The sequence below is a fragment of the Protopterus annectens genome, chromosome 13.part0 (assembly GCF_019279795.1).
Source record: "Protopterus annectens isolate FY-2018-M chromosome 13.part0, PAN1.0, whole genome shotgun sequence".
Lineage (NCBI taxonomy): Eukaryota > Metazoa > Chordata > Ceratodontiformes > Protopteridae > Protopterus > Protopterus annectens.
In genome coordinates, this window is record NC_056747.1 from 530,513,982 (window position 1) to 530,537,278 (window position 23,297).

The 23,297-nt window shown below is 37.6% G+C and overlaps 1 protein-coding gene across 1 annotated transcript in view; it reads right to left on the reverse strand.

Moving 5' to 3' along the window:
- The window catches only part of LOC122787440 (4-hydroxyphenylpyruvate dioxygenase-like), a 705,402-nt gene that overhangs the window by 540,874 nt on the left and 141,231 nt on the right, over nt 1-23,297 (reverse strand). Inside the window, exon 4 of the mRNA XM_044054155.1 lies at nt 7,027-7,131. Within this exon, the coding sequence (XP_043910090.1) occupies nt 7,027-7,131 (105 nt within the window). The remainder of the gene's footprint in view (nt 1-7,026; nt 7,132-23,297) is intronic.

The window sequence follows — 23,297 nt, forward strand, 5'->3', positions numbered from 1 at the left end:
AACATTTTTCATTAAAATTCTTATAAAAGTTTTTTTATAGTTAGTATAGTTAGTTAAATAAAAACCAGCTGGCTGGCAACAAGAAAAAGCAAGAATATATTTTTTACACAGTTTATTAGCGCTTTTGTCTGATAAATTACCAAACTTCTTCAGATAAACTGCATTACACTGAACAACCCTTTTATACTGACAAAATATGACATCACAAGATACAATAGCCAATACTAGCTCCAATGCCAATATTTAAAAGTAAATGTTAAAAACAATTAATACTTTATAGACCACGTTTTTTCAAATTACATTATGTTGCACACATACTGAAAAAATGTAAATATTATAAACTACCTACCATATGTTCTTAATTTGAGGAGACTATTAATGGAAATCATTTCATTTAGTCCTGGGGGGATCCAGCATTCGGGTATATTTGCCACCATGTTTCTTTATTTTCTAAAGCTAGTTTCCAGGGTCCTCCAAGGGGGTCTTTCACAACCTGATACACTACCAGAAATTTAAAGCTATGAGTAGGAAATGTACTTATATATTTAAATAGGGCATTTGTGTCCTTACTGTGGGAGATGTCATAGGTATGCTCATATATCCTCTGGGATAGTTTACGTTCTGTTTTTCCAACATAAAATGTTGGACAATCTGAACAACATGCAACATACACTATCCCTTGTGTGTAGCAGCTATACCTACCCCTGATTTGGATTTTCTTATTACCTATTTTTATACTTGACCCACTATATACATATCTACATTGATTACAAATACCACAAGGAAACATCTTGCCTATCCTGGTGATTACTTGCTGTCGCTCCAAAATATTTTTAAAGTTAGGGCCCGTCGCTTGACTCGTGGCTCAGCCAGAGCGTACCATCTGGAGCCCCAGTAATGGGTAACAGTACTTTGTTTGATGTTGTTGGATGTGTTTAGAGATAAACTCACTAAATTTCGTAAATTACAGCAAGAGAGTAAATATTTTAAAGAATGCCTTAAATTTAAACTTGTACCCAAAGGACTCCGGTTGTGGAAATTCCCAACTGGGTTAGAGCAAAATTCACTATTACATCAGGAGTTTCTAGCCATGTTCGACAAACATGGATGTGAATTGATGGAGCTCCTGATAAAACATAACAGCCAAGCCATGAAAGTGTTACATGGCGAGATTAAAGAACTCGATGGCAAGATTGTGAACAGCAATTTGTTCGCTGATCATAAAAGTCAGTACAACCACATTTTCAAAGACATTGACAGTTTGTGTGATGTCATTTTGCACAAAAAGAATAAAAAACTGACACGGGATAAGACAGCATATGCGCAGGGCAAAGCGTATCCCTTACCACCTGCAGGGCAAACTGGCAATAAATTTTTGAGTAGACAACAACAAGAAAACGACGAAACCTGTGAAGAATCCGATGGTGAAGCTGTCCCTTTAGATCAACCAGAGGTGCGGACAGGGGCGGCTCGTGCTATAGGACTGCAGCCCCCCCACCTGTAGAAAGAAAGAAAGAAAATCGGTAACCCCCCCCCCAAAAAAAATCGCGATTCGTGCATGCGTACTTTTACTTTTACTTTCACAATTCCAGACTGACTGCTGTGCAGTCCGGATAGGGGGAAAGGCATCTTGCCCTACAGGTGCCCAGAAATCTGTGCGGTGATGACCGCATTGCACAGAAGAGCTCCGGACTGCCTTAGCTGCAGGCTGGAGCCCACTTCAGTCCTCCTGCGATAGCCAGCCAATCGCGGGACTTATATGCGTCTGAAGCCCAGCCAATTGTGAGGACTTATACAAGTTTGAGCTTGGAACTGCTCTGCTGAGTTCAAGTTTGGATGCTTGAGAGTTACTGCATGGGACTTAATGCTTAACAGAACTGCTTTAACGAGTTGAACTACGGGAGTTACTGCAAGGGACTTAACAAATTGAACTACGGGAGTTACTGCAAGGGACTTAATGCTTAACAGAACTGCTTTGACGATACTTGGAACTAGGTAAGAGGTGTGTGTGTTTTAAAGAGCGGAGACAAACGCTGTATCAAATTCTGTAGTTGCAGGTTAACTAATTCATGAACTGGTGTCTACATTTTTGTTGGTGCTCTATTCTTTAGCTGACTGGCAGTTGCAAATGTTATTGGGGAACAGCTACCACAGTTTAGGCCCTAAGAAGGAATATGCATAGTCAGGAGATAAGTTTGCTGCCTGCAATAGATTACAGTTTTTTTTTTTTTTTTTTTTTTTGCATAACTAACAATTCTAACGTGAGTATGAGTAGAGTGTTGTTGAGGATTTTTATCTCCAAATGTCAGTAGAAGAACATCTGCATGTTGCTTTGCTGAAAGCCTGTTAGCATTCTTAAGAGAGATGCAGTGATATTCTGTGGAACAGGGTAATAAAAAAATGCAAATCTTGTTGGATAATACTTGCAGTTTGCTAAGATTTTTCTCTGAAGTGTGGAAAAGACGTTAGAGACCATATTGTAGTTGTGGCCTGAACATGTTTTTACCTATTGCAGCTCTGCCTTCAGTGGTAAAGGAGAGAGTTATTTTGTGACAGTCTTAAAGGGCTGAGTTTATTTTTGCTTTTAAGTTAATGATGAGAATATGGATAAAGTGGGTTCAACGTTAGACTTTGGTGTTTGCATGATGGTATATCTATGACTAAAGCAGACACAAGTTAAAAAAACGACAGAACATTTATTGAAGCTTTGTGCCTCAGGGTACTGAGTTTCAGAGGGATAATTCTGAAAATCAGTACAGCAAGGCAGATGAATTCATTAAGCATTTCATTCACCACATATTTGTCATTTATTTGTTTAAGTGATGCTACCTGTTAAATCTTTTGCCCGCTTTATGTAAGAGTGGCAGTAACAGTAATTAAGTATTTAGGTTTTGGCTGATTGCTCCAAAAATAAATGTCATTTGTCTCAGTATTTAGTGTAATTTGCTAATTCTGTAGTTAGAATTCATCAAGTATTATTTAAAGTTTATGTAATATTGTTAATTGAAGACGGGCAATTTGAAAATCACAAGGTCATCTGAGTAGAGAATTAAATTGGCTAATTTAACTCATTCCCTCCAGTGGAAGTCTGGAAGTTTGCACTGTAGCTTCCAGGAGCCTAAGCTTTGTGATAGAAACAAATTATATCCTCACATTTCAAACAAATGTTTATATCTTTGGAACCATAGGGATTATGAAAGATGTACAAATGGCAAAGCCTTCAGCACAGACTATTTTTCTACTGGTAGTATTCTTTAGGTTCTAGGTCTTAAAGTGGATTTTATAAGTCACAGTGAACACAGTAACTATTAAGTTTATAATATTTTGTAAACACCTTTCAATATCTGAGCAGCTGCTCAAGTTATATACATACTGCAGACAGCATTTTATTTACCCAGCTGAGAGCTTTTAAATGAGGATAAGCAGCTGTGTCTGGGGTATTTGGTTGCTAAGATATTTAAAAAAAACATAATTTATGACAATATAAATATTACATAAACAAAAGTTAATGTATCTTTACCTGCACTAGACAGACATCATACATCAGTACAGTTCTGTTTGCCATTCTGTAAGCTTTAAGATGACATTTTTTAATACTTTATATGTAGCATGGTTTTGGAATTATTAATGCAAATATGAACAAGTGCGGTGGTGGTGCTTCGGTAGCGTTGTCGCCTCACAGTAAGACGTTGTCTGGTTCAATTCTCCACTAGTTGAGAGCTATGGTGAGAACTGAATTCACTGAATATGTTTGGGGGCTGTATTCCCCCATTACTGGCTTCATCCAGGTGTTTTTTGCTAAGAGGTTGATAGCTATGATGAAAACTGAATTCACTAAATGGTAGCCATTTAAGCTTCAGTCTTCCTCTCTTTCACAAAACAGCTGATATGGCATAGTGTTATGTTGCTCTGACTGTTTTGTACAGGGTCCAGGATTCAAGACTTGGCAGTGAAATGTATGGTGGCAACACAGCATTTTATTCTAGCAACTTTCCAACATTATACAAGCAATATTTAAAATGTGTCTGTGGTTTTTGGGCTTTTGTCGCCCCCCCCCCAATAAATTTTGGCTTTTTCCAGATTTCTTGTGCTGTGAAATTCAGAGATGCAGCTGAGTGTCACGTAGATTTTACAAGGAGCTGAGAGCTGCAGGGGAACAAGTGCTGCTTATGCATTGTTAGAAGTAAGTAGATGCATTGCTGATCCTGCACTGTGTTGTAAAGGGGGTGGATGCTGCAGTCCTTTTTGGCGAAGATACCTAATAACTATGAACCTGTTATCAGTTTGCCATCCATTCCGTATTGCAATATTTCTAGCTTATCATTTTTTTAATGCAACATAGGCAATTTATTCCTCAAGGGCAACAGGCAATTTACTTGTAGATGAAGCAATGAAATATAAAGTTGTTTGTTAGCAGCAACCTCTTCATTACAGATTTCTTTAATGTGGAATTATTTAGATGACTTTTACTACTTCAGAGATTGTGCATATTTACTGATACTGGTGGACTGTAGAAGTCTGACGACTTTTATGATGGAAATGTTCTGAAATGGGCAGTTTTGTCATTGTTAGTGCATGCATTTTGTTTCATTGTTTACTGGAAAAATGTTCAAAACAATACATTTAAAATGCCCTCTAACAACTGTACTGTACTGTACAAGGAATATAATTTAATACAATCAGGAAGATGGATCAAAGAGGGTGTGTATGTTTCTTGTGCAAGGGGCCTATGATTTGAAAACAGTCCAAAGTTAATCTTTATCTGCCACTGGCAAAATGCATTTTCTTTGAATGTGGGTTTCAAATGCTGTTTCAATAAATGTGAGTTTCAAGGGCAGAGAAGTTTTAATGCCAAGCGTATTTTCATTGTGAGACTGTGTTGCTTTGTTTAGCAGATATCTAATTAGTGTTTGTGCTGTAAAATGCAAAATAAAACTTTCAAATGAAATCCAAATCATCGCAGAAGTAAAGCAGTATGCACATTACAGTGTTTATGGTAAATGGGGCAAAATAACCAAGGAATGGGACATTAGAATGGCTGCAGGGGGGAGGCTCCATTCGACCATGATTTTGTGAGAGGGAGAAGGGCAGCAAACTCAAAGACAACTCCGGCTGAACTATACCTAATATAGGGTATATATTACATCACCGAACATTTAAAAAAGCGAACAGTGATTAATCGACCCTATGTAAGCGAAAGCTTACAATGTCGAACTGTCAGAACAGCGATTTTTTCCAAGGGAAAAAAATTGCTGTTCCAACAAAAAAAAAAAAAAAAGAAAGAAAACATTTTAAAACATTACATTAAGTGCTGAAAATGGCAAAGTAACGAAGCGGCCAAGCAAATTCTTTCCCAGGGAAAGAATTCGCTTAAAAGCTGCTTCGATATTTTGCCTTTTCGGTCTTTTATGTTCGACCAAGATGCATTCGAAAGGATGCATCTTTGGTCTTGTAATAGGAACCCTATATATATATATATATATATATATATATATATATATATATATATGTCTCATTTAGAAACCGGAAATACCACTTACCCGAAACAAAAAAAGACCAAGATGAAAACTGACTGACTGTCCGGAACACCAACAAATCACGAACGGTAAGTAACCACTTGGCCAGCATGCTGACCTTTACCTCAGCGGTAGTGCAATCCCAGAGTTGGTATATTTAGTTAGGAGGGTGTAGGTGGGATTTGTGTGCTTCGGAGTTAGTGTGTTTGCAGGTTGGGTGATCGGTTACTTATTGTTCATGTTTTGTCGGTGTTCCGTCTTGGATTTCGGGTTTCTAAAGGGGATCCATATATATATATATATATATATATATATATATATATATATATATATATATGTGTGTGTGCATAATATAATATATATATATCTATATATATATATCACACACACACACATATATATATTTAATGCAAGAAAGACCTAGCAAAGTTAGAGTTTGTGTAATACCTCAAACCTCCTCTAGTAGAGGTTGATTGGATATATGAAAATGACCCCTTAAGCTCATACCAGTATTTTAGCTGTGTGGGTTCTGAATGCACATGAATTTTTATTTTTACTTTTTTATGTCTTTACTGGTAAGCTGCAGTGGTGGTGCTGTGGTAGTGTTGTCACCTCACAGTTAGACGTTGCCCGTTCAATTCTCAGTTAGAACGTCTTCTGTGTGTCGACATGCGTGAATGGGCATTCCTTCATTGAAGGTTGTGCGTTAGGCCCGGCAAGCCAGCACGTAAAAATCTACTGCCAATCATTAGTGGACCGGCGTTCCGCTGTGGTGACCCCTAACCGGGAAAAGCCGAAAGACACAACAACAACAACAGCATGTCTTTACTGGTACATTCAGGCCAATAAAGCCTAGCTGTAGACATGCCATATTTCATCCTTTTTATGAGCTTGTCAAACATCAGTACACTATAATTGAATTGTTTGGCTATAATTTAGAAACACTGAGCTTAAAACAAGCCTGATGTCCATGTCCCATGGGCCTCCACTACAGGAGATTTAAGGAATTACACGATGAAGACTTTAGCTTTGCTGGAGTCTTCAGCTATTAGACTCTAGCTTTGCTGGATCTTTCCTCTAGTTTTTATTAAAAGATTTGTCTGTGTGACCATTTTATCCTTTGGTTTGGATATTAATTGTGATATTTTGCAGTTACCCTAATGTTATGGTCATCAGGCTTGTTTTTGAGCTCTGTATTTCTAAAGTACAGTGAAACACAATCCATTCAGAGTCCTGACCTTTAAACTGGGAGTCATTTTAAATATTTATCCTTGCCGTTGAGGCATGGGTTGTAGCTGAAAAGGGTCCATGCACTGCCTACTGCACACTTACCCATTTAATAATATCAAATACATTAAATGTTTCTTTTGCTAGTGAATTGGCCATTCATATTTAGGGATACAATTTAAACAGATTTTTCTTGGTGAGTGGCCTATGTTTAAAATATGTATCTCCTAGTAAATAGCAAGTTGTTGAGTTTTCACTGTTGAAATATCACACATGGCCTTACCTTATCCTGCTTTACAACATGAGATGCCACTTCTCGATTGCCTGTCTCCAGCCCTTGGTAAGCTAGGGGTTCAAATCCCATTTTGTTACAATAAAATGAAGCTGCCTGTAAAGAAAATGCAAACAAAAAATCTGTTTAATCCATCTTATAAATAATTAAAATTTGACAATTTAAATGCACTGAGAGGTAATACTGCACCTTAAAAAGTTCTTTCTATGTGGGCAGAAATTTTCAAATTGCATAAAACATTGCCAGGAAGAGAAGAAAATCAGTAATTGCAAAGCATGCCTCATGAACAGTCTCTAGACACATTGGCATAGCCAAACACTGTCATGTTGAAAGTAGGGGGAAGAGTAGAAACCTTAATTTCTTGAAAACCATAAGGAAAGCAGTATAAAATAGAAGGTGATAGCTAAACAGAGCTGCTAAATTTTGGTTTTGTTTTAAAATGCAAATTGCTTAGGTAATAAGAATTTAAGTACTATAAATAAAAAGTAAATAAAAAGAATATTACAGTGTAAGAAAGCAAAGCTGAAATACATCTCGCATAAGGTAGTGGGAGCAAGCATGACTGAGAGTTTTATGCTTGTGCCAAATGGGCATAAAGGGTCTCTGAATCCTCAAAGGGGAACTGAGGAGTAAGAATCACTGATCCACTGATGTTATGTCTTCACAACAATGCCAGACTGTATGGCAGAGGCCTCATAGCTTTCATCCAGAAAGTCTTCCCAGGTCTGTATGACTTGCAAGTGGACACCAGAGACCCCATATCAACACCAGTTTTGAAACTCTTTTGATATTTATATATCTATCTATATACATATACATATAGATCTGATCAGTCAAATAAACCATGGCTTAAGCTGAATAAATTAAATTAAATAAGTTTGTTAACTGAGGCAGATCACTAATTCTCAGGGACCCATTTCAGGCTCAGCTCAGGAGAACTCTCTGCTTAAGAGAAGTGTTTGGGGTCAAATAATAAGCAAATGGAGGTTGTGTGAATTAAACCCAGGGTATTAGTACATCAGCCATAGTTTTAAAACTGCACCAAACTGACAGATGTAATATATGGAGCATGGGGATTATGCTCTGAAACTGAGAAAAAAATAATATTTTTATAGCGAGGCTCCCACATAAGAACCTACCTATGATGCAGTCATACACAGGATTATGATTAGCTCACCAATCCTAACCAATTTCTTAATGTGTTCTTGAAATTAATCTACAAAATTCACATCTTGAGCTTTGCCATTCTGTGGGACCTGAAGGATATTTTCATTCATTACCATATATTATACTAGGCACCCTAGCCTTAGCATAAGACTTGATATGATGTAACCTTGTCCATTAGAGCATAATGAGAAAAGGAATTCTTAAAGGGGCTCAAGGCTGGTGCACCAGTTTTGCTGGATCAGATGCAACAAGCGGATCAAGGCCACATAAGTCGTATTGGACAACATGAATGAAAGGATCCAGCACTATGAAAAATACATAACTTCTGTATTTATACAGGCAGTTTGTGTGGGGTGATCTTCCAGAGGGCCATCTAATCTGTATGTGATGTTGGTATAATGGTTAAGGTGTTTACTTCACAAATACAAGGTACAGGGTTTAATTCTGGTGAAGCATGGCTAGGCGTAAAAAGGCTCCCTGGGATTGTTAGCCTAGTAATTACCTATGAGCCTATGAACAGGGCCTCCCCACACCCTGGATAAGAAAACAAGCACATAATTATATAGGTTGCAGTCCACTCATAATACTGTCAAATATTGCTTGTTGCAGAATGACATGATGGTGTACAACAGCTGCAGACTTGTAGCATTGCTGAGCAAGTGTTCAGAGTGCCAAAGCCCCTTTTTTGTTGCTTTAATACCTCTAGTGGTGCACTACAGTATGTTCTAAAGACCTACTGCAAGATATTTTCATCTGTACCATACTTCACAACATAGTTCTAAACTAACAACTACAGCATGCTACACCATTAGAGCACCTGGTGGACCAAAACAAGCAGCAGAGAAAGAGCCAGGTGAGGAGTTGTTGGAGGAACTGGTTGCACCTAAATACCATGCAATGTTGAAGCAGGAACAGTATGCAACTGCACTATAAAAAAGGTGTCCTTTGGCCCACAACTCTGGGCAGAGACAACACAGAATAAAGCTTAGACTATGCAGTACAATGCCTTGTCTGACAAAGCTATGCATCAGGCATTACCTGACCCAAACAAGCCTGAGATGTGGGCAGGGCACATTCATCATCATTGGCACAGGTAGGATTGAATGCACTGGTAGGTACAGCAATGCAAACATATGTGGAAAAAATGTATATGTTATGGTAGGTAGTCAGTCAAATGCTAGGTAGCTGGGGGGAGTTTATTAGCATACTGTCTAGTGATGTTCTTGAGTTTCCAGAAAGGGAATGTTGGCTGGATGGTGGCCTAACAGTACCAGGATGTGATGCCTCATGTGCAATTGATGTTATAGCAGTTTGAACAATGTATGTTACACCTAGTGTGGCCCAGCATGTGTGGGGATACACTGTGAAAGACCACATCAAGGTAGTTAACCTGAAATGTTGCACATTGCACATCACCAGATGGAATGGATAGAGTGGAAGTGCATCAGCCTGATTGCTCGACTCTGTAGAATGTACTCACAGTGAAACCAGAAGACCATCAACTTCAGCTATGGGCAGAGGCCCCTTTTGCGTGCACAACAGCTACATCTCTATGGAAAGCTCCATCAAGGTGCTGCATATTGTCAGATGGAATGGATGGTGTGGAAATGTATGAACCTTACTGTCTGGTCTTGTGGGTTATACCCACAGTTGAGTGAGAGCAGTGTTAGTCACAAGCATGGGCACACCAGCGCATAGTGGTGGAGACACTCATGGGATGTGTGATGGACTAAACAGGCCCTGGAGTTGTGTGGGACTGCTGTACAGACCTACCTCATGTGAGTGCATCCTGCAGGTCGCCTCTGGCATTCTGATATTAGGCAGTGACCCATATCTCATGGTAGCTGCAGTGAATGCCAAGTAGCTTCAGTTTGCACATGTGGCCCTGATACCTGTACACAATATCAGTGTGCATGCATTGCATAACCTCAAGGTTGTCTTGCCATGTGCCACACATCACACTGGTTATCTCTGATAGGAAGCACTTAGCATCTGTCCGTGCCTGGATCACTGACCTACACATCTGCTAATTGATGTTCAAGGTGACATCCAGGTCTGAGTAAGTGTGGGAATTGTGACAGTGTTGCCTACTCTCACACTATTCCCACATGCTCTGTGCATGCTTGCAGTGACAGCATCATGCCCGACCACATGTGCAGGTGAGGACTAGACACTCTATGGAGGCCTTCATTGGACAGGATGCCCACACTAAACACAGGAGATGTACAACAGATATCCGTGTCCTCCACGTGCATATCTGCAGATGTGGAGGAGGATAGTGGGTCCTCCACTGTTGCAAGGGAGCTAAGTAGTGCTGCTGCCTTCCTTCACTCTGGTTAGCAGTATTGTCATAAATGCAGTGACCTGCAGAGGCCCCACCCAGACCTTCTCCACCTAAAGGAAGAAGAGGTTGGCAAAGTAAAGCCTCTGCTTTTTGTAAGTTGCTTTGTGTTGCATTGACATTATTACACTGGGCTTGCAGATTTCATACTTCATAGGAAAGTACTAGGTTTGCTGCCCTTGTGGGTCATTTTAAGCCTAGCTAGCCAATTTCACTTTCAAGGAAGAGAATCAAACCCTGTAACTTGTAACCATGAGGTAAAGACTTAACCATCATACCAACACCCAACCCAAAGATTCAAACCCTGCACACTTGCCAGAGGAAGCAGCTCATTAACAAGATGGAGCTTTAGCCTTCTGTACTAACTGCTAGAGTTTACCTATTTTTAACTTCTTTTGCCAAGGATATGCCGATGTGTTAGTTTATGTTTATGCTTTTTAGTACCACAGGAGAGTGACATGAAGTGGGTGGCATGCCAGTGGAGAGAAGCCAGGCTATCCAGGCATTGGTGCACATGTACATGCAGGGTATTGCTGGGAGTTGTGTGATATAGCACTACATAGTAACTCACATACTTATGTACACTTTTTGTTTGTTTCTTCTTCTTCTTTTTCCCATTTATTTTCTTTTTGTAGAGGACCGACCATAGTGCAGGTAGAGGTGATCATCTCCACACCCACCACTGAATTCCCAGTGCTCCCTAGACCTGCTTCGGTGCAGGGTGATAAAAGTAATCCTGTGGAAGGTAGATGAAGGACTCACTGGTGGTCTTAGTAACCATCTCTCGGGCTGGATGCAAAGGCTGATCTTTTGAGGGTGGTATAGAGGGACCCACCTGATCACTTGGTGGGAGGTATGGTGGTTGGTGTGGACTGAAATGGACTGGCAGTTGGATGCCCAGATATGCACCCTGGGGCATCTCCTCACATGATTTGTAGAGTTGTGTGTCCAGCCAGCCCTGACTATTAGGACACCAGTGGCTGCACCCACCCTGATGTAAAACATAGATATGATTGATCTCAGGGCAGGTTTGCCTATAAGTTTGATTGGCAGGTATACTATACCACTCTCTGTTACCATCACTGAAATGTTCATAATTAGATTTATTATCCACTTAACCTCATTTTTCTCAGTATGATTCCTAATATCCCCTGTCTTCATCCTTTGAAAAGTACACGTAATCACTTTAAAATTAAAACAGTGCGTTGGAAACTCTATTACATGACTAGCCAATGCTTTTCTGGAATCCTTGTTTCATATGTCCCTCAGATGTCGTAAAACTGTGTTTTTAAAAAGTTGAACAGTTTTGCCACCGTAGTATGCTGAACAGTGTAAACGGGTAGATAAACTACATGCCTGTGTATTGCAATTTGCATGGCATGAAAACGGGGTCTATATTAGATCAGCGAACGCTTAAAAAAGCGAACGCTGATTGATCGACCTTATGTAAGTGAAAGCTTACAATCTTAAATTGTCAGATCAGCAATTTTTTTCCTAGGGAAAAAAAAATCGCTGATCCAAAACACATACACACAACACAAGCACACCAAACAAACTGAAATCCACACAGATACACCTAAAATCTGACACCTAACCCTACACTAAACTATGCATACACCACTAACTATCCACTTACCTTAACCCAAACCCTAACTCTAAGGTCTGTCACTATGTCACACTCACCGCACCTGCTCCCTAACCCTAACTCACCTAAACCCGCCCTAACCCTCACTTCCACACAATCGCACACATACCTAACTTGAGCTCTAACCCTAACTCACCTAACCCACCCTAACACTCACATCCACACAATCGCACACTTACCTGAATCCAACCCGTAACTTTCCACCACAGCACTGAAAATACCGAAGCAACAGAAACGGACAACCATATTCTTTCCCTAGGAAACAAATTGGGTTTCTGTTGCTTCGATATTTTGAACAGTCGCTTAAATAAGGTTGATCAATCAGCATTCGCTTGTTTAAGCATTCATTGATCTAATATAGACCCTGAAAACGTATACTCCAAACCTGAGTTGGGATGTTTGAAATAATTATTTGTGTCAGTAACACAGCAGGCAGCACATTTTCCACATCTGGAAGTTCCTTTCTTATTACTTAAGTCTTTAAGTTCTTTTTATTCCTAAAAGTAAACTTTGTTTTTTCTCCCACTATATCACATACATTCTCATCTTGGGTTAATAGTGGACAAAATTTTCTGATTATATCACACATTTGTGTACAATCATTGGAATAAGTCAGAAGAAAACTAACCTTGTCATTCATAGAAAAATTTGTTCCTTTCTTACTGTTTTCATTTCTTGAAAAATTATCACTACAGTATGGCTTCCCGTTGTTCTTCCTTAGGTCACATAACTTTTCTGAATCCAACAGAGTATCCTCTCTGAGTATCCTCTGTGGTGTAGCCTCTGTTTACCAAAAAGGTTTGTAAATTGTTCTTCTCTTTGTCAAAATCTGTATCATTCATACATAGTCTAGAAATTCTTGTCATTTCACTCTCCATGATATTTTTAGTAACATGTCTCTGATGCAAACTACTTTTATATAAGTAGTGATTTCTCCATGTAGTCTTCTGATGGACTGATGTTTCTATTTCTTTTTTCTGGTTTAGCAAAATCTTGACATCCAAAAAGTCTATACTTGTTAAAGAATGCTGCATGGTAAGCTTCAAGAAAGTGGTGGTTTGATGTAAATAATAAAGAGGTGAAGTTGATCCACACCTCCTTTCCATAACAGAAAAATGTCATCCACAAAGCACCCTTAGTAAATGATGTTTTGAAACCACGGGTTAACTGAATGAAATGTGTTTTCCTTCTCCCACTCGAAAAGTACCAGATTGGAGTAACAGTTCGCACAGGGGTGCCCATGGCTACCCCCCCAACGCTGCCAGTATATTCCCATAAGCAAATATATTAGTTTCCAAACTTAGCTCAAGAAGTGAGCATATTAAGTCTATATTCATGTTCATAACATTAGATCTTATTCCCATAGATCTAATGGCTTCAATACCATGACTGTTTGGGATGGAGGTAAATAAATTACGTACATCCAAAGTGACCAACAGTATATTTTGATTTTCCTTGACTATGCTTGCTACTGAATTTAAATTACAAAGGAAAGTACCTGTGTCCCTGATTACTGTAGTGGCTTGAGATAATAAGCTCTTAAGTTAATTTTCCACGAACATAGATAAGGGTTTGGTGACCCACCCCCTTCCTGCCACAATAGGGCATAGTGGCGGATTTTTGTCATCTTTGTGAATTTTGGGTAGCCCACTAATAGATGGTATAGTTGGCAAGGTGTGTCAAAAAATTCATAAAGTTCTTGTTTCAGATGTCCTCCCATTAACATATCATAAAGGTCATCCTTAACACCTTTAATTCTCTCTTTTATGTAATTCAAACAAGGTTTCTCTTTCTTTAGCTGTAATGTTATAAAACTGCTTGACATGTTGATCCCCTTGCCTTATTTTCGCCACCTCGTTTTCACAGTCATAAAAAGATCTACTGCCGGAAGGTTGATAGGGACAAAGGTGCTTGGCTTTTTATCATTGCTCTCATCTCTTTTGCCATTTGCCAAAAATGCTTTTTAAAGTAACATTCCATCCAAAACATTCAGCTTCAATAACAAATTCACTTAAAATCAGATGATAAAGAAGGAATAAATGTTAAGCCTCTATTCAGTAATTTGGATTGTTCTTCCTTTAGCTCAGTATCTGATAGGTTTACCACCAATATTGATTCATTCACTACATTATCTTTTTCCTTTTCCCGTCTGGACTTAATGCCCTCGGATTGCGTTGTCAATTCTGCTTAAAAAATTGGTAAATTATGAGTTACTGGCATATGTGCAGCTCCTTGCTTCAGTTTAGTCACTATGTTCACATTGCTCAGTATATCCGTCTGATGTGGAATATCAAATATGTGAACAATATTACTTTCAGTGGGCATAGAGATGGAAGTTACTACAGTTTCTTCTCTTGTAGAGTTATTCTCTACTTCTGATGTGGAAGATACAGAACGTCTGTTTGCTATTACCTTCCTCAAATCTGCCTTCATATTGTTATTCTGTTGTTTATTCTCCTTGGGCCATTCAAAAATACGGCCTTGCTTAAAATATGAGGCATCCATAGTTAGTTTGTGTATCTTCTGTTCCTTTAATCTAGCCTCATACATATTCATATTGAATTGCAGGGTTTCAAGTCTGTTAATACAAGGTTCAGAAAGTTCCATTTGTTCTAACTTGGCTTGTCTCAGTCTAATAGCTTTAGCAATATTCTCTTCCTCAGGTTTGAAGAATTCCATTAACAAACGCATATACCTGAAACTCATTTCCAGATTTATTGCTTGCCATTTGGCAAGCAACGCTGGATAGCTGTTCTCATAACTAGGCATGCATTTTATTCTCATGCCTCTAGGAATTGCTTTATAATGCATGCTAGCTTCTAAGTGGAATCACTGCCACTGTAATCTTTTCAAACGATAGGCAGCTGCTTCCACTTCTCCATAGATTTTGTTAAAGTTTTCATTATTCACAGTCTCTGAGTATAGCTATTCCTTCTCCTTCAAAATTAAGATTCAAGAGAGGACTAATACTCTCTCTTACACATTCAGACAAACCATGACTTTTCACAAAATCAACCACATTTCTTCCTCTTTCACTGTCCATGGAACTACTTTCAGCCATGTAGGTAAACGTAAAAACAAGTATAGACTAATCGGTTACCAGAGATTTATTAATGAAAAAGGTATCTCTAATGATTTACACTCTGAAGAAGGCAAAGGCGAAAGCGCTTATCATATGCAAAGGGATTTTGAGAACTATGGTTTAAGTGGGTACTCTGTGTTTGTGTGTGAATTGGTGGATTTTATTAAACAGATTTGTTTTATTTTATGTTGTGGTGATGATATTTGGATGTTTGGATGTTTTTACGTTACGTTGTTTGCTGCCCTTAATATCACCTTCAGCAGTTGCAGGTAGTTTACTATACAGGTTTTATAAAGTCCCCAAAATCCAGAAATACTTGTACAAGAATACTACCTCTGACCCAGACGTTTCCTGTACAGTCAGACAAAGTATCTAAACTTCTTTGTTCTTTTAGTCCATACCAAATAAGGACAGTAGGGTCATGGACAGTTATGTAAATAAATTTATACTTCCGCTACCTTTGGCTTTCTGTCATGTATTGCCAGACTCAAGTGATTAGATACATGGTATCTATTTTTGACAATACATCTAACCTTATTTCTAGCCTACCTGAATCTGGCACCAGATCTGCTTTGCAAAATATGGTTTCTTCAGGAGGATATGATGCTGCTGATACTTCTTCCTGAGCAGCTGCTACTATACAATTATTAAGAAGATTAAATTGTTAAAATGTATACTGTGTGAAAATAGCAAAAGAAATGTTAATGTGTTATTTTCTTTACTATTACTGTATATGCATCTATGTCACTTCTTAATGCCATGTTTAATAAAAGTGGTAAAAAAAGAAGACTTTTTCCACCTTCATCTCCAGTCTTAGTTGGATTATGTTAAGGTTAGAATTCAGATGCTCCTTTAGATAAGACCAACTTGTCTGGGCCTCTTTCTGGTGAAATTTTCCAAAAAAAAAAAACACAAACTGAAAAACTGGAGGAGGAGAAAAATAATACAAGTACTGAAGTGCTCAAGCAGTTTTTTTCTTTCCCCCATTCCGCACTTTCAAAGAAAATACTGTTCTAAACCTGGCCCTTTTTTTCCCAAAAACACAAATGTGTACTCTGCAAAAAAGGTAAAAAAAAATGTTCCAAAAATGGCAGGACAAGCCAGGTCTGTTTCAAAGGATCCTTCTCAGACAAACCTTCTCCTTTCTGAATACCCCCCCAACTTTTCAGCAAACTATGTTTGCCTTCCTATCTAGAGAACAATTATGGCTGACTCTTGGGTTTAGAAATCATCAAAAAATGGGTACATACTTAAATGGAATTCCCCTTCATTCCCTTCATGAATTCCACACATCCCTTTCAACAAACATTCAGTTTTCTTAAACTTTTTTTTTTTTTGCTCTCTTTAATCAGAAGTAATAAAGACCGTCCCTTGCCATCCAAGAGGAAAATTATTTTACTCTAGGCTTTTTATTATTTCAAAAAAAGGACCCTGTATCCACCATGAACAAATTTTAAGAGTTCCAAATTGAAAGATACTAATGTTCTAATTTCCCAGAGCTTTGTTGTTTCGTTTTTTTTTTTTTTTTGGATATGAAGGTGATTTACTTTCATATCAGTATTGATCCAGACTGCAGAAAGTTTTTGAGACTGTGCTCAGGGATATCCCTTTCAATTTACTACTTTGTTTTTGGGCTTTCCAATGCAGTGAGGATATTCACAAAGCCCCTATTATAGCATTCTGCATACTCCAATGTATCCACATCTGTCTTTATTTTGATGACTTATTCAGGCCATTTCACTTCAAGGAACTCTTCAGGATTTACAGCTCACTATCAACCTTTTTCTCAACCTAGTGTTTACTCTGAACTGCATCAGATTAAATCTACTTCTATCTCAGTCTCTAGTGTTCCTGGTATGTCATCTTGATATATGATGGCATTTCTTCCTCTGGAAAAGATCAAATTCTTCACAGACTTCTTTTCCTGAAAAAAAATATCCATGACCTCGGCAAAAGAAATTCTTAGGGTATATAACATTCACAATCCAAATGATTCCTTTTGCCAGACTCAATGTGAGGAACATTCAGTGGTACCTGAAATCTATTTGGGCATGACATTGTCATCTTCTTTCCTTCCAAATTCCTTTCTTGCCCTTGTGAAGAAAGAGCTGTTTTGGTGACTCAGCCAAATAAAACCCAGTCAAAGATTCCCTTTTCTGATTCCCCTCCTCTTCAGAAGTTCTCTATAGATGGCTCACACCTGGCCTGGGGAATTTGTTCAAAAGCTTTCAAAGTACAGGGAGTGTGGTCCAAACAGACATGATAGAGGATATAAACATGGAAGAAATTAGAGCCTTGATCTTCAGATCTTAACAGACAATGCCACAGTTATGTTGTACATCAACAAGCAGGGGAAAGTCCTACTATCTGTTCTGGCTGGCAGTAGTAGCTTGGGACCTTGCTAATCACCACAGTGTTTTCCTAAAAGCGGTGTATATTCCCTCAGAACTGAATTCAGTGGCACATTACCTAAGCAGAACAAGGTAAATCCTCGTGAATGTATGTTTCTTTAAACAAAAAACATCTTTATTGAATTATCATTTATGACACAGGCAATCATACATTTATATAAATGAAAGCAATCTATAATGGCATTTTTATTTGCATCACCTATAATCTACTATACAATCATCGTCAGTCACACATTACTTAGTTCATTCAATTCTGGTCTTCCTTTAAACCTCATTCTTTCTCCAAAACATTATTCTGAATGTATTGTTCCCATAGTTCCTATTTTATCTATCCAGTTTGCTCCTATCCTTTTGATCCTAATGATCACACTTGCAGTTCTTTTAACTCTAGCATTTTATTCAATACTTCAAGTATTGAAGGTTTAGACTTCGATTTCCATTTACTAGTAACTGTTTTTTTTTTTTTTTTTTTTTTTTTGCATCCAGAAATACTCGAAATTGTCTCAGAATGTTGTACGCTACTGAAATGTCATTTTCTGGTTTTATCTGGTACAAAACAATACCATCTGCAAATAAAGCAAGTTTCCTTAATTAACATAGCAGTTATATCCTTGAATTTCTGAGTCCCTGATTTTCTTTGTCATTGGTTCTAAATATAACGCAAATAACAAAGTGGTAGGAAGCCACCCCTATCAGAGAGGAATCCCCCCACTATAATTTCTGCCTCTGATCTCTCATATTTCCTACTAATTAACTTTATTATTTTGTCAGGGAATGCAAATGCTTCCATTGCCCATCTCATAAAATCCTAGCTTATTCTGTCAAATGCTTTCTCTGCATCAAGGCCCACCAACAACAGTGTTATTTTCTTAAATTTGTCTTTCCTTTGGATCTTCGTTCTATTAATGTTATCAAATGTTTGCTTTCCCTCCACAAAAACCACATTGATCTATGTCTATCAACGTTGGCATAATCGTTGCCATTCTTTTAGCCATTATAGATATAAACACTTTATAATCATAATTTAGAAATGGGCCTATAATAAGCTAGATCTGAGGGGTCTTTCCCATGTTTAGGTATAAAAGCCACCACAGCTTTCTTCCAGGATGTTGATGCTTCTCCTCCTTTTAAAATACTGTTAAAAAATCCCTCCATATGTTTATCACCCCCCCCCCCCAGCTTCCAAACCTCCACAGGAATACCATCTATTCTTAGAGACTTAGAAATTGGTTATACATCATCATTTTAATCTTCTATCCTAACTGTTAATAATTGAGCCTTATCTACCTCTAACTTTGGCATACTTAATTCTTCCATAAACATTTTCATTTGTACTTTTTCTCGATTTCCACATTTTTCTGCTTTATACAGATTTTCATAAAATTTCCAAAATATTTCTAATACCTCTACAGGATCCCTGGTCATGTTCCTTGTTATAGGCTCCCTACGCTTGGAAACAACCCTTTCTACTTTCTGTTGACTGAGAAGTTGTGCTAAAGACTTTTGTGCTCTGGAGTTATTAAAGAACAGTTACTTAGCAGCAATCTTTCCAAACTGGTGCAGGTTATGGAGGAAGTCTCGTATGTTCTCTTTATCACTCTGCTGTTGTGCCTCTTCTTGTTCTGTGAAATTTCCTTTATTCTGCAATACTTTAACATTTGTAAGTCCCTCTAAATAATTCTTGTTACTTCTTAACCCTTTTGTTTTATTTCTACCCTGTTTTTTAATCTGTTTCCATTTTAATTTATTCCTTAGCTATAGTTTCTGAAGAAATTTGTGTCTTCGCTAATAACTCCTGAATAATTTCCACTACCCATTCCTTAAATTCCTTTCTATTTAACATGTATATCTTTATATAGGAAGTGCTAGTGTCTCATTTTTATTTCATTAACCTGAATTTTTATTTTAGTTATTATTGGATGTGTATCAAAACTTTCAATTAAATGCACATGTTCCAGTGAAATATAATTTCTGTCTAGCCTAGCACAGTTTTTGTACCTTGGAGCATAATATGTAAATTTTCTCTGATCTCCTACTACTGAATTCATATTTCCATACCAAATGTTTTATAAATTTCTTCAAAAATCTACCTTCTTTTATTATATTTTCCCTTCCAGGTTCCCCAAATACATCCTCACTGTTGCAAATCAAATTTCATTCCCTACCTATAAGTAATATTCCCTGCTGAAAGCTCATTTCTCCCATAATTTTTTTAAACTCCATTGTAGCAGCTTTAGGTGGAATATAAATACATGGCAGCGTAATCGTCCTCCCTTGCCAGTATCCCCTTTCTTCTACAAATACTTCCCTTTTCCTTTGTCCCAGATATTCCGCTAAATAACCATCCTGAAATCCTTTCTTTATCAAATTCAAATTTTCCGTACTTTCCAAACGTGTCTCCTGTAGCATAGTTATTTGCACTCTGCATTGTTAATACAGTTTACTACTCTTTCTTTTTTGTATATACCTGTGAGACCATTCACATTAGAAGAAAATATGGAAAGTGTTGCCATTATGATAAGAAATTATTCTTCCTACCTATTATGTATAACAGCCTTTTTAAATGTCATTTTTCAACTTTTGTGTTAAATGCATACACTAATGTTTGGCAGGTCAATCTTTTATACAGCTTATTCTTGTCACATCCATTTGAATGTATTTCACATCTTACAACACTTTTTTGTTTCAATGAAAACACTCAGAAAATACTCCCAGAACATCCCAGATCCTATTAACTTAATACAAACACACATAACTATGTACATCTTTAAATAATGAAGTTTAACCCTCCGAATAGGAAAAATTGTCCAAAACTGACAGCTACACTCACAGGCCTGAATTGACGTATATAATGAAGGTTATCCATGCTATGACACATAGTACATCATGCGCTTCTACTTACACTAAGTGCCGTCTGATTTTGTCTTATCCTTATTCCTTTCCCAGATGTCGAAAACAACTTGAATGTTTTCATATAACATTATCTTTTAGCCACTGAGATAAAAAGTATTCTATTTTTATTGCCCTTATCAGATTGTCTCCATAGAACAATGGGAGCCAGATAGACAGTTGCCTTCAGCTACAAGCTTCTCATGTTGCACTGTGAACAGTTATTTGCTAAAGGAAAACTTTTCATTACATTCAGTGTTATTTACTTGCTTCCACTTAAAACCTTTTGTAAGATCAAACCAAGGGTCTTAATCCAGTCATTCCCTTATGCATAAGTAATAAAAGGATATCAATTTTACTTATATCATGCTCTTTTGTTCAGGCTTTTTTTCACTTTTTACATTGCAGTGAGTACATTTCTGAAAACTGAACACGAAGAAAGAATAAGGAAAAAAGGGCACCTGTTTATGTTAGTATCCCTATTACGCACAAAAATAATTGAAAAAGCTTTACTATATAACATGCAGTATATGTCATTGTTTTATGAAAGTACTCTTAAGAACAAAAATTGTTTTACTTACAGTTACCTCTTTAATGCTCTCCCAAACATTAATGACATGAAGTAGGGCATATGCTTTGGAGCCCCCTACAAGTATAACAAAGTCAAAACAGTCCAATATTTACAGGTTTTCTTGTTCCACCATATTTCACAGATGTGACTGATGCTTTGTAATCACACATTTATTTATTCATTTCCTAGTTGCTGGTTTTCTTCCTGTTGATCTCCATCTCCCAGCTCCAGTCTCTGGTTTATTTCCAACATTTCTTCTAGTTAGCTCCTGTGCTTTCTTTTTCTATCTCTCAAGCATTTTCATTTGGAATATTAGAAAATGTTTCACTGGCATAGTCTCTGTATGAGCTTTATTATCAGAAAAATAAGAAACAGAATCGGCTTCTGTTTGATAGCTCACTTTTTGTTGGATAACTTTTGTATTTCCTCCTAAGCATGCCCTGCATTAAAAAATGACTGAGTCTCCAGGAAAGAAATATTCTGAAGATAGCTGGATACAGCAACTTGAATTTCACACCTACTTTATGACATTCCCTAATTGCTGTAATAATTTTACTCCTCTTCTGTATGGTGCACAGTATGTAATTACTTTCCACAAACACTATGTCTCCATCTTTTAGTACTTTGTCCTTCTGCCACAGTTTTGTTGGAATTGGCTCATTCTGCTGATGGGAATGTACCTTTACTATTAGAGGTCTTGGCGGCTTTCTCATGGACAGGTTTGGAGCATACACATGATGTGGCCGTTTAATTAATACCTCCTGCTGTGAAATAACAGTCCAGTTGCTTATATGTGCTTTTATAAAATGAATGCAGGCTGTTATTTCCAGTTTCCCTGGAACAGCAAAAAAACCTCAGGTTTTCCCTTTGTGGTCTGTCTTCTAATTCTACCATTTTTTTGAAACATTTCTTCTTGGGTAGTCTCATACTCAGCCAGCCTTTCCTCCATTTTGATCTCTGATTTTTTACAGTTATCTGTTTAAAGCTTCTTCCATTTTCCAGCCTTTTGTTATTCAAGTTGATACACTCCTTCAGAATTTCATTTATTTCAATCACCTCTGAGCACATTTGACTTATTTTTTCTTTTAGATTACTGGAAGTCATGTCTTGCACCTAGGGTTGCCACCTTTTCAAATGGCCAAAGTGGGACATTTTCAGGACACACATTATATTTTACAATACACATACCCACGGTCAGTAAAAAGGATAAAACTTTATTTTTTTGCCTAAATGAAAGCTTATTCTTGTAGCAGTTTAGTTGCTTATTCTGTTTCTTGTAACATTTAGGTATTTTATATACAGAAATAACTATTTTATGCAACTATTACATGAAATATGGGACATAATTATGTCCTACAATCTCAGGACATTTGCCATTTTAATATTTTTGGTCAGGACGCAACTGCCCAAAAAGGGACTGTCCCTCAAAGTGGGACAGGTGGTAACCCTACTTGCACCAAAGCTGGAGCTGGAACTTCCATTTGCTGAACAGCTGCAGGATTGTTCCCAGCCAGTGATTTCTCCTCACCTTTTGTGGTTAATTTTCTTTCAGGTTCTCTAGTTTTTTCTTTGCTGGCTTCCAGGCAGTGCATTTACTAGCTATAACTGAAATTTATCCCAAAAGACAAATTCAGTGGCTCTCTTTTCTGAGTTTCTGTTTTCACACTGGGAGAGCTGACATTAAGCTGTTACTCAGTGTGCTGTCATCTTGGAAGACCCTCATGAATGTATGTTGAACAAAGAGGTCTTACTACAGATTATCCATCAGTGAGATACCACCCAGATAGCTCTGTTTGCCTCCACTCTAAACATCAGCTCAGAATGTTTTGGTCCAGGGTTTCTTGCAAGGAAGCTTGGAGGATGGATGTCTTCTCTTTTCCATGGAAAGGGAAATCCATGCATGCTTTACCTCCCATTGTTCTCATATCAAACTTCCTTCTGAAAATTCAGAAAGAATCTGAAAATACTTTTGATAAATTATTTTTGGCCAAGACAGTATTGTATCTCCCTTCTTTTCCATCTAACCAAAGGTACACATCACATGTATGGACTTGTACACATAACAGAAGGGCTGTCTAATTCATCCAGATCTAAACACACTTAATCTCACAGACTAAATAATAGGCTTCTAATTCCTTTCAGGCACCTTTACTCTG